Source organism: Mus pahari, chromosome 5 (genome assembly GCF_900095145.1).
Source record: "Mus pahari chromosome 5, PAHARI_EIJ_v1.1, whole genome shotgun sequence".
NCBI lineage: Eukaryota > Metazoa > Chordata > Mammalia > Rodentia > Muridae > Mus > Mus pahari.
In genome coordinates this window covers 104,765,109-104,777,475 of record NC_034594.1, presented here as the reverse complement: position 1 = coordinate 104,777,475, position 12,367 = coordinate 104,765,109, and the positions used below count along the sequence as shown (strand labels likewise).

General features: G+C 39.3%; 1 protein-coding gene across 1 annotated transcript in view; it reads left to right on the top strand.

The window, feature by feature from the left end:
- Positions 1-12,367, top strand: part of Cd55 (CD55 molecule (Cromer blood group)) — a 52,516-nt gene that overhangs the window by 14,384 nt on the left and 25,765 nt on the right. The window contains exons 3-9 of the mRNA XM_029538688.1: positions 1,370-1,561; positions 2,965-3,064; positions 4,247-4,332; positions 7,759-7,950; positions 10,533-10,679; positions 11,442-11,522; positions 12,243-12,305. Of these exons, the coding sequence (XP_029394548.1) occupies positions 1,370-1,561; positions 2,965-3,064; positions 4,247-4,332; positions 7,759-7,950; positions 10,533-10,679; positions 11,442-11,522; positions 12,243-12,305 (861 nt within the window). The remainder of the gene's footprint in view (positions 1-1,369; positions 1,562-2,964; positions 3,065-4,246; positions 4,333-7,758; positions 7,951-10,532; positions 10,680-11,441; positions 11,523-12,242; positions 12,306-12,367) is intronic.

The window sequence follows — 12,367 nt, the reverse complement described above, 5'->3', positions numbered from 1 at the left end:
AGTTTACTATATGTTGCTCAGTCTGGCCTCAACTCCTGGGATCAAAATCCTCCTGCCTCAGACTCTCAAGTAGCTTGAATTATAAACTATGATACTTGCTCTTCTCTTCTCTTCTCTTCTCCTCTCTTCTCTCTTCTCTCTTCTCCTCTCCTCTCTTCTCTTCTCTTCTCTTCTCTTCTCTTCTCTTCTCTTCTCTTCTCTTTTCTCTTTCTTTCTTTCATTCTTTCTACAAATTATTATTTAAATTTTAGTTAGAAATTATTTGTAACAAAAATAACAAGTAAAGTATGATAAACAGATGAGCTGGCAACATACAGACTTATGAAATGCTATCAATTCCATGTGATTGTATGTGCTATACTCCTCATGATTTTCATGTACTATGGTTCCCATCCCAGCACCAGTGCAGACTTGTTAGGGAGGAATTACTTTACATTAGGATGGCCATGATGTTGCTAGGCAACAGGAATATTTCAGCTCCATTGCATTCCTGCAGGCCCCACATTTGTCTATGTGGCCCGTCATGGGTCAGATTATTGCTATATGGTGAATGACTGACATCACAAATGTAAAGATAAAAGCAAGACTTGATTGCTGCCTTTGAATGAGCTGAATCAGGGGACTCTGTAGTAAATCCAGAATCATTCAAAATTAATTTTTGAAAACACTTTCGAACCCAGCTTCTCCTTTGCTTTTTCAGCTCCCATACAAGGCAAAAAATAACAGCTAAGCTCTCACCACATGTTTTAAGAGTTTGTAACGCTTCCACAGTATTGTTTCATCTAATCCTTAAAGCAGCCTCATGAGTTATGTATGCAGGGACTCTTCTCTCAGTTTCAGAGTTAAAGGAACCTTCTACCAGAAGATGGATAATGTAGGCAAGACCTGTACCTCTTAAGCCAAAGAGCCTGGCTCCAAGCTTGGCCACTGAACTAATGAGCCACCCTTTCTTGCTGCATTCCTTGCCCCTCTAGAACTCATTTGCTCAGCTGTCTACACATGATGTATACTTTATGTACATGGTTGGTTCATCTGACTCTTGTTACCAGGGGCAGTATGAGGTTCAATGAATAAAGGTGTGTAAAACATTTACAAGTATTCAGTAAACTCTTAGCGTTATCGGCATTGGTGTGTGAAAACTTCACAGATTCCTAGTAATTGAAAGATGAAGGTATGAATGTGATTATACTTGATGGACTAGGAATACCACAGTCATATTTATTTAAAAATTAATATATAAAGACATAGAGATCCATGCAAAACAAATAGTTGATGGGAAAGGGGTGGTTTACCTTCTAGCTATTAGATTACACGGATTATAAAAGAAATTCACATTCCTCTTTCTCTCTTGCCATGTTAACTCTTTTAGAATCATGTGATGCTCCAGAAAGATTGAGTTTTGCATCCCTCAAAAAAGAGTATCTCAACGTGAATTTTTTCCCAGTTGGTACTATTGTGGAATACGAATGTCGGCCAGGATATCTAAAACAACCTCTACTCTCAGGAAAATCAACNTGCCTTGAGGATTTAGCATGGTCTCCAGTTGCTCAGTTTTGTAAAAGTGAGTATGATTTGAAAAAGTAGTTCCAGTCATCTCTATTTAGGGAAATACCATGTCTGGAAAACAATATGTATAATGTTTCTTCAAAGATTCATGAGTTATTTATTAATTAGACAGTTATTTACATAATAGGAGTACTTACTGACAGAGCTCATGTTTACTAAATTTAAGGTTACCTAAAATGATGACATACTCCAAGTACCTTGCCTTTTTTGAGGCAATAAAACATGAATGTAAAATTAAAGAAATGTAAAGGTTAGAAATTATCAGTGGCTCAGAGGATGAATTTGTGTATTTGTGCCTGATAGCTAGTTTTTTTTCCTGCTGTTCTAAGAGGTAATTAACAAGTAAAAATCATGTATATCAAAGTACATATTATTTTGTAAAGAATTTCCATTTGTTACCTGTGTGTGTATGTTCTCCATGCATGTGTGACTGTGCATGCATGAGTAGACATGCATTGTGTAGAGAGTATTATAGGATAACCCTAGATGCCAGACCATAGCTGCCTCTGGTCTTGAACTTCCACTCATAGAGTACACTAACTGTCCTCTTCCTACCTTCCCACCCCCCACCACTTCCAGGGATCTGACTCCCACATTGCTACCACTGGGAGTGTAGGTGTGCCACTCTGCCCAGCTGTTTACATGGAGTCTGGTGACTCAAACTCTGGGTATCTGTAATAAACAAGCATCTTATTNACTGAGATGTTTCCCCAGGTCCTTACTATTCCTTGTGTGTTTGTGTTCCTGTGTGTGCATGCAGTTGTAGACCTGTGCATATGAAGGCCAAGGGACAACCTNGGGTATCAGTCTTCAGGCTCTGTTCACCTTACATATGGACAGTAACTGTCCTTGACCTGGGGATTNCCAAGGAGGTTCCACANGCTGGCCAGTGAGCCCCAGGGCTCTGCATGCCTCTGCCCACCCAGTTCTGGGATGAGAAGTGCTTGTTACCCTGCTTGACTTCTTTTCTGTGGGTCCTGTGGATCCTAGTTAGGTTCTTGACCTTACATGGAAAGCACTTTACCAGCCCACCTTTCTCTATCTCCCTTCCCCATTTAAATCTTTAAGTTAAAACGAAAGTGATGTGTTTCATCATCGTAATTTCATATATCCATGTCACTCGGGTCTCCCTCATTCTCCTCTCCTCTGTCCCACTCACCACATTCCTGCTGATCCTGGTCCCAGGTTTCTCTTTCCTTCTGCTCTCATGTTACATGTAGACCATTACATTTCCTCCTTTCCTCTCCCCTTAACACTTCTTTCTTATCCATCCACTTTCAGCATAACGTGTGGATACCTGTATATATATATAAAATTACTGTCATAATCCCTTTTAATATTCAATACAGTTATAAGGTTGTTGTTGTTGTTTTTTTTTTTTTGATAATTCTTTTTTAGAAAAATCATGCCCTAATCCTAAAGATCTGAAAAATGGTCACATCAACATACCAACTGACATATTATTCGGTTCAGAAATAACCTTCTCATGTGACCCAGGGTAAGTTTCATCACTCTAAGACTCTATATTCAATTAACTAACTAAAGAAATCAGGAGTTCAGTGAGCACTGATAGATTTGTAGCCTGTAGTCACTGGTGGATGGCTTCTAAAACAGTCCCTCATAGTGAGAGTGAGGGTGAGTGTGAGCAATGCACAGTAGTGCACCTGTGTTTAAATGCCAAAATGAAAGCTATTTTCTATACTATACTGAATTAGAAAAAAAAAAAAAAAGCTTTCCCCCAAAAACCTTTGTCATGAGCACTTTGTGGTAATGTATTACAAGCAAACTTATTAGTTACAAGTAAACATAGTAATGTAGACCAGGGAAAAGTTTTTATACTTCTAATTTCTGTAATTATTAGATGGCAATACATACACAGTTCCAAATGTAATAAGTGTAGAGACTACTGAAATATGTCCACGATACAAAAATAACAATCTTTAAAGTGTGAGACATCAAACTAATTTTAAAATGGCTTAAATATGAATTTGCATCTCAGTTTTACTATATGCAAATAAAATGTTACTTCAAAGGCTAAGAAAATAGCCTAGTGTAGAAATGCCCTGCTATCAGAAAGTTCTTAGGGCTTCATGTAGAACAAAGAGGTCCTTTAAGTGTCATCAGAGACTCACCCAGTTTGTTCATTTCCTTTCTATGTTCTGAGTTCAGTCACCGACCCTCCCTCCTTACAAGAGAGAAATAAGGCTAAGTTGATCTAGAGAATTTACAAGAGCCCAGGGTTTGCGAAGGAGCAGGTGCAGAGCCAGAGGAGGGGTTAGAAAATCGGGGAAGGAGGATTGCGTTTAATCAAAACACCTTATAGATATGTGGAAAGGTCTCAAAATGATTTCCTAAAACCCAAAGGAAGCAAGATCCCTTTCTTTTAGAACTTGGAGTGAAAGATTTCATCACACATGATTTTAAAAGATTATTGTCATATACATATTTGTAATGCTGCAAGCAAAAGAAGCATTTTGCATGTCTGGAAGTCTTTCCATTTCAGTATCATCTCTGTAAGTTAAATTTTTTACCTTTTTAATTTCCATCTAGATAGTTATCAAAACTGTTGTTTTGTCTCTATTTTTCTGGTGGAGTAAATATTTTAAAATGAAGTTCTGGAGAATTTAAAAGACAAGACTTCTGTCTGTGACTATAACAGCCTTCCTTCCCTCTCCTTTAGGTACAGGCTAGTCGGTGTCTCCTCTACTTTTTGTTCTGTTATCGGAAATACTGTTGACTGGGACGATGAATTTCCAGTGTGCACAGGTATGTTTCCATTTTAAACTACTCAAGTTGTAGGGCCACAAGATCAACAAAATTCCTCTGTGTGCGTGCGTGCGTGCGCGTGTGTGTGTGTGTGTGTGTGTGTGTGTGTGTGTGTGTGTGTGTGACTATGAGGAGAAGAGTTGAGAAGTCTGCACTTTATGGACTCACACTCTAGTAGCCAATGTGTGGAATCAGTTGATGACAAACAACTAATAGGAGCCCTGCTGTCAAGGAGCTCATTTGTGTCACGACCATCATGGGTCCTTCCTGCTAGGCTTTCCATTTCTGTTTTCTTATTAGGACTATTTGAAAGGTTTTATCATTTTGACTCACAATAAGGATTCTGTTCCCATTTGTAGTAAAGGTTCTTGTAAAGACACTGATAGATGACGCAATACGAGGAGATGGAATACATAGTTTCTTGGCTCAGGCAACCTGGCCTAAAGCCTAGGTAGGCAGTTTCAGTGTGAAACCAGTAGATGCTGCCCTTTGGTTAACAGAAGTGCGTGCATGTGTGTGCGCGCACACACACACACACACACACACACAGAGGAATGTATCCTAGTGCAGAAGTGTTTGCACAAAGCCCTCTTCTTGTTTGCCCTGCACTCTAAGTCACAGCCGTGTTGTCTTTATGCTCTTTATTGTGAACACATACCACTGTTCTCTTAGCTCTCAGTCACTTCTACAGCACCTGCCAGATCCACAATCCTTAGGAAAGTCCCTTGAACCTGAACAGTCCAGGTTATCAACTATTCCTATAAATCCCCACTGTAAGAGATGTATTTTTGATTTCCACATTAAAGTACATTTCGTTTTGTTTTATTTTGAAATCACGAAAACAAAAAGTGGAAAGTGAATTCAATATTTTCCCTGCCCAATATAATATTTTTATAAATTATTTAGGAATTTCACACAATGTTCCCTGATCTCACTTACTTCCCTTTCTTCCCAAATCCACCCTCCCACCTTTGCATCCTTCGCCCTGCCTCCATGCCTCCCTACAAAACAAACAAACAAACAAGCAGCAACATCAACAGAAAACAAACACAAAAATCCAAAACAAAACGAAACAAAACAAAACAAAAAAGCCAAAAGACAAGAAACGCTGCAAGTCCAGTGTGTGTTCCTATATCCACTGGAGCATGGTCAAAGTCTCAGTGGCCAGCCCCTTAGAGAAAACTGAGTCCTCAGAAGTGTAGCTCTTCACAGATGATGGACAGAGAGTTCTTCTCCAGGGTGCAGCCCTGGTGTGGGGGCACTGGTCTCTAGCATGGCTGTGATTGCAGAGGGGAAAGCCCCAGGCGGAATGAGGAGCCCATTCAAGGNTGGTCTTTATTTATACAGGTTTAGTTAGGGTTTTACTGCTGTGAACAGACACCATGACCAAGGCAACTCTTAGAAGGACAACATTTAATTGGGACTGGCTTGCAGATTCAGAGGTTCAGTTCAGTATTATTAAGGCAGGAACATGGCAGCATCCAGGCAGGCATGGTGCAGGCAGAGCTGAGAATTCTACATCTTCATCTGAAGGCTGCTGGCAGAATACTGGCTTCCAGGCAGCTAGGATGAGGGTCTTAAAGCCCATGCCCACAGTGACACACCTACTCCAACAAGGCCACACCTTCTAATAATGTCACTCCTTGGGCCAAAACCATCAGACACACCAACAGGGGTGGTTCTGGACCCTGAATGAGGCCTCACTGTCAGGAGATCCACTTTGGTGAATCTTTCTGTTGTTACCTTGTTACTAGTTTTGAATTAATTTCAGCCGACTGATGGTAACTGCGTACTTTTAATCAACACTTCTCTACTATGAACATCTTCCCAGATCCCCGTCTTCATTTTAACTTCTTACATCTAATCTGTTTTGTTGTTGTTGTTACTCCTACTACTAGTTCCACATACTTTTTAGACTAAGAAAAAAAAAAAGACAAAAACAAAAACAACACAAAACATCCTGTGGCCTGTCTCCCCTTCTGTGTTGCTTCTAACATAGCTTATTATTCTCAATCTGGAGTATTACACTCAGGCCTGCTCCTAACATTTTTAAGGCCAAAGTTTGACTATAAATATTAGCCCCTGGTCTATAAACTAATGTCCCTTTTCCTATACCACTGTGAACATTCTTTGTCATATGTAAGTATGCATCACAACTTAGACATTCAAGCCATGTCTACCATGAGAGTTAACATTGACCTCATTGTCTTTGGATTAGAAGTGTGTACTAGCAACAGTGACTGCCCTGAAGAATCAATCACTCTCTCTCTGTCTCTCCCTGTCTCTCCCTGTCTCTCTCTGTCTCTGTCTCTCTCTGTCTCTCTCTGTCTATCCCTCACTCCCTCTCTCCCTCCTTGTTTTTTTTGCTCTCTCTCTCTTGATTGCTCACTCTTTCTCTCCCTCTGTGTGTGTGTGTGTGTGTGTGTGTGTGTCTGTATGAAGTTACAGATGCGTGTATGTGATGTTCTTATGTGCACACATGCATGCATTGTATAGAGTATGACTTCAGGCATTGCTAACTTTTGATTCTGGAGACAGTCTCTAAAGTGACCCATGGTTGCTTGATTTGAGTAAGCAGGCTATCTGTCAGCCCTAGGGATTCTACTTGTCTCTACCTCCCCATCTTCCCCACGTACACACAACCAAGCCCAACATTTTTATATGTGTTTTGGGGAATGCTTATACAGCAAGTACTTCTGACCAAGCTATCCCCCAGCCACGTCTCCTGGTTTTTGATACCTCTACACTGCTTGGTCTATACATGGAATGGCCTAGAAGTTCCTTCAACTTCCTTGTTTGACTGTTTTTTTCATCAAGAATAATGTCTCTTAGTCCTTCAGGAAAATTTGCTGGACTGGTTAAAGTCTGTCCTCTCTCTTTCCATACATGTGTTCCTGTGGTAGCCTCCACATTGTGTTTAGACTGGGCAAGTGGGTTGTTCTTGCTCAGTTGAAAACATATCATGAATTTTCTGGTGTTCTATACTTGCTTATGTACATTTGAGGTTGTTTCATTTGAACTGCATGTGTAATTTTATTGTTTTGTTGATTAGCTTAATGGTGCTAAAGAACATGCAACCCACTGATCTTGCTGTTAGCATAACTATCAGAAAGAGACCTCTTTTACAGCATAACCATTATAACATGTCTTGGACTTTATTTATATTTTTAATTCATCTTATAATAAGTTCCTGTACCTCCTTAAACACCTTACCCTGGAGGTGAAAATTGAGCCCTTGTGCCATGCCCCACAGGCTGACAACCACTGTAATAGGCACCGTCAGTATCCACTTTTCAGAAAGGCTGCACTCAGAAAGATGATTGATTATAATTGTCTTAAGTATTTTAACATTTTTAGTGTTATTTATAAGAAAATACATAGTCAGTTTTTCTTTATTAAAAAGAAATTACTTTGATTCTTTTGAAGAAATATTTTGTCCAGACCCACCGAAAATCGACAATGGAGTAATGCATGGAGAAAGCAACTCTTATACATATAGACAGGTGGTCACCTATTCATGTGACAAAGGCTTCATCCTGGTTGGAAATGCTTCCATTTATTGTACTGTGAGCAAGTCTGATGTAGGACAATGGAGCAGTCCACCACCCCAGTGCATAGGTAATCTGTTATATTCTTCTTTGTGTACACATAATCTCATCTCTGTGTATTTNTGGANACTGTACAGTTTGGATGGTTTTCAAGACAANTAAAATCATGGGTTAAATGAAAAGATTTCCTGGTTAAAAAATTAGCAATGTAAACTGGGCAGTCGAGGTACNTGCCTTTAATCCTGNCACTCAGGAGGCAGAGGTGAGTTTAAGTTCTATCAAGTAAATTCCAGGATAACCACAGAAACACAAAGAAACCCTGTTTCAGCAAGGGAACAAAAAGATAGCATTGTGTCTTTCTTCAAAATGAATATCAGAATTCAACACCATGTACTCTCTGAGACCAATGTTTAGCATATTATTAACAGTGCTGACACCCTGAGTAGGCAGGGGGGGACATGGTGGGGCAATTTTGGTATTCTTCTCACTGTCTGTAGCAGAGCTCTAAGGAAAANGACCAGCTAGAGCACAGGGTCCATCACTCATGTGGGTGTTGCCTCANCCCAGCAGCTGAGACCAGAAGCCAAGTCACCTTCCCCACCAAGCCCAGGAAGATTAGGGATGCATGGAAGGTTCTGGCAGAGCAGTTGATATCTGCAGGCAGGGAGTTGGAGTGAAGCCCCAGGACTGGCCTGTTGTCCTAGGACCTGTGTNCTGCTGTCCTTTCTTATCATGCTATCTCCAGTGATACTGAGTCAGAACCTGAGTGCAAACACTACTTGGCTCTCACTCTGAACTTGGTATATAGAAAACTGAATTAGTTTTGATGTGCCTAAGGCACTGTGCACAGGTGGGTCCTGCTTTATTGAATAATTGATGCCAGAACCCTTAGACATGTGACCTTAGAATGGCCACCTGCTTCTGGTCGGTCCCTTGTTGAATAGATTAATATTAGTATCAACAAGATGCACAGAAAGAAAAAAAAAGCCAGACTGATCTGCAGTCACCATTGGAAGATTCCACATACTTATTACCATAGCTAAAAGAAAAAAGAAAAGGAAAAGGAAAAAAAATCATTAAGATTGGAAGAGAGTGATCACCAGTGATAAGGGTTAAGCAGATTTTCAGAGGAGAGCTGAACCCATCATGGCTTGTGTTCCTTTTCAAGTCACAGAAAGCCTATGTACCAGAAGTCACTGCTGCCCTTCAACCTTGGTGGTGTTTCTTCACAGCCTCCTTCCTGAGACCGTGGGATTTAGAATAGGCATCAGTAACAAAAGGGAAATTATGAGAAAATTGAAACTCAGTGGGAGTGTGCAAACCCTTTGGATTTAAAATAAGAATTTAGTGGAACAAAGAATCATTTTTACAGCCCAGTGAGGGCCTTAAAATGAAAAATATATCTAGAGATGTCACTACCTAGAGCCTCGCCATTGCTGTTTGCCTGTAGGAATTTTGAATTGTTCCTTATAAGTAGAATGTGACATAGACCTTTTTTGTTCAAGAAAAAGCAGGAAAAAAATATGTATACCATCTTACAGACACTTAGAACAAAGTGTCTGGTGTGGGGAGGGTGGCATTATTAGTGGCTATAACCTGTAGTCACTTCAGTCACAGGCCATGTGGAAAGTGACCTACCTAAACCATTCTCCACAATGGATGTCAAGCAATCTACACTGGGATTTTTTTTTTTATTGTTCTTTGTGTATTAAAATTGGCACAGACTTACATAACTTCAGGGGGGTAATATGATGTTTCAGAGAGAACATACGAAGTGTAATGACTTAATTTGCTTGTCTGTTTGTATCCTTGGTGTTGGGATGAAGAAGACAAATCTTAGGATCAAAGACTCTGTGAAGTTCAATCCTACTTAGGGCTGCTGGAAAGGGATTAGGAAAACCATGCCAAGGGTAGCTGGCAAAGAGTAAGCCTACAGATTCACTAGGTCATCCTGAAGACAAGGGACAAAGTAACTGCTGTCGTATTTATATAAAAACAGGCTTCGGTGTGAGTGGAAGACACAGTTTTTAAAGAGAAAATTGAGAGATGTGTCACATAATGGGATGTTATTATAACGTTTTTCTTTACATAGAAAAAACTTATATGTGCAATTGTATTGCAAATAATGAAATGTTATATTAGTATAAGTGTAGTTTAATCACATATAGATATGATATAGCTTTACTTTCATTTCATATATCTGTGTGTACATATATATACATATATGTTTATATATGATTTCATATAGCTGTATAAAATCTAAGATTTACTAATGAGAGAAAACATGCAATATTCATCTTTAAGAGACTAATTTATTTTACCTAGTATAATGGTTTTCAGTTGAGAAATTAGAAATGAGACTGAGGGAATGGAGAAGAATAATGGGAGAGAGGGAGATGCTTTAATATTGTCAAAATACATAGTATATTTATAGGACATATCTTTATGTAATCATTGCTGTGTACAGTTAATTTGTATGGATTAGAAAATGATATAGCAGATAAGGGACATAATAAGGGCTGGATTTCTAAAAGTCCTCTCTAGGTGTTTATGGGGAGAGAAAGAACAGTCATTGAGAAAGTAATGACTAGGGAAGCTTTATAGAGTCAGCAAGATTTAGCAAATTTTTAACTTTACATTGTTTTTTTATAGAGAAACCCAAGGTCCCAACTAAGAACCCAACAGTTACTGTTCCAAGTACAAGAATCCCCTCAACGCCTCAGAAACACACCACAGTTCATGTTCCAAGTACAGGAGTCCTACCAACGCCTCAGAAACCTTCCACAGTTAAAGTTACAGGTACAAGAGTCCCACCAATGTCTCAAAAACCCACCAGAGTTAACGTTCTAAGTACCAGAGTGCCACCAATGTCTCAGAAACCCAGCATGGTTAGTTTTCCTGAAACAAGAGTCTCACCAAAACCTCACAAACCCACCAGAGTTAATGTTCTAAGTACCAAAATGCCACCAATGTCTCAGAAACCCACCAGAGTTAACGTTCTAAGTACCAGATTGCCACCAGTGTCTCAGGAACCCAGCATGGTTAATGTTCCTGAAACAAGAGTCTCACCAAAACCTCACAAACCTACCAAAGCAAATATTCCATCTACAGCAGCCCCTTCAATACCTCAGAAAGTCAACACATCAGATGTCCCAGCTACAGAAATCCTAACACCTCAGAAAGTCAACACAGCACATGTTTCAGCTTCAGAAATCCCACCAGCACCTCAGAAAATGAACATAGCAACTGTCCCAGCTACAGAAGCCTCATCAACACCTCAGAAAACCAACACAGCAAAAAGTTCAGCCACAAAACCAGCACCAGCTCAAATGTCCCTCATATCAACTACTGAATCTGCACAAACTCCACCAATGACCCAGCATCCCACCACAGTTCATTCTTCTGCTGTACAATCTGCACAAACAGCCCAGACCTTTGCCACAGCAAAACCTTCATTGACACAGAATTCACCAGCAACCCAAAGGGCCACCATTTCACACTTCTCAATGACCAAGGGTCTCCATACTGTTACACAAAGATTCACTTCTGCTCATATTACAGCAACCCAGCATGTACCTGTTACCACGACAAAGGTACGTCATCCAACAAGAACATCTACAGACAAAGGAGAGTCTAACTCAGGTCAGTGGATTTTGTTCAGATTTCCTGTGTGCAGGTCTAATGTTGTGATAATGGAAACATGACTAAGCCTACAGGGTCCAACAGTCTCCAGCTGTTCCATGGACATGCACAATATGTCAAAAGAAGTTGAGAGTCTCATTAATATCAGCAGAAAGGGACTTCAGTTTCTGACAGTTTTTGTTTTGGGCTTTTTCTTATTTTTAAGATATTCTCATTATATATCCCAGGCTGGTTTTAAACTCTCTATACCCACTGCCCTAGTTTCCCCAGTACTGGGAATACATGCCTGTTCCTCCATACTTGGTTTCATAGTTTTTGATCATACATTATATTGTCATTTGTTTTCTATTTAAGAATTTTAAACTTATCTCTTGTCCTCACATCATATAACTAAATGCATGTAATATTTGCTTTGGTGTTCTAGAGCTGTCTTGGCTTATGTTGACACTGGCACCTCTAACCAGCAGAACTGATTAGTGTTTATGTTGCTGAATTAAATAATGTATGGTTTTGTTCAAATATCTATATCATTCATTCATATATATATATATATATATATATATATATATATATATATATATTAGTTTTTTTAAAGTTGTGAATGTTTGAGATCTTATGAATAGCTGTTAATATATACATATATATTAAATTGTTGGCAAATTAATGAAAAGTTAAAATGTTGAGTTTTATAATTCTTTTCTCCCCCNTCTTATTTGTTAGGTGGTGACCGTTTTATATATGGTAAGTTTGACTCACAGGGAGTTAGAAGAAATTGCCATCACTGTGGGAAGAATAGTCCATATTTCTGGAAGAGAATCTTATCTTATAACTGTCTCAGGAAAACT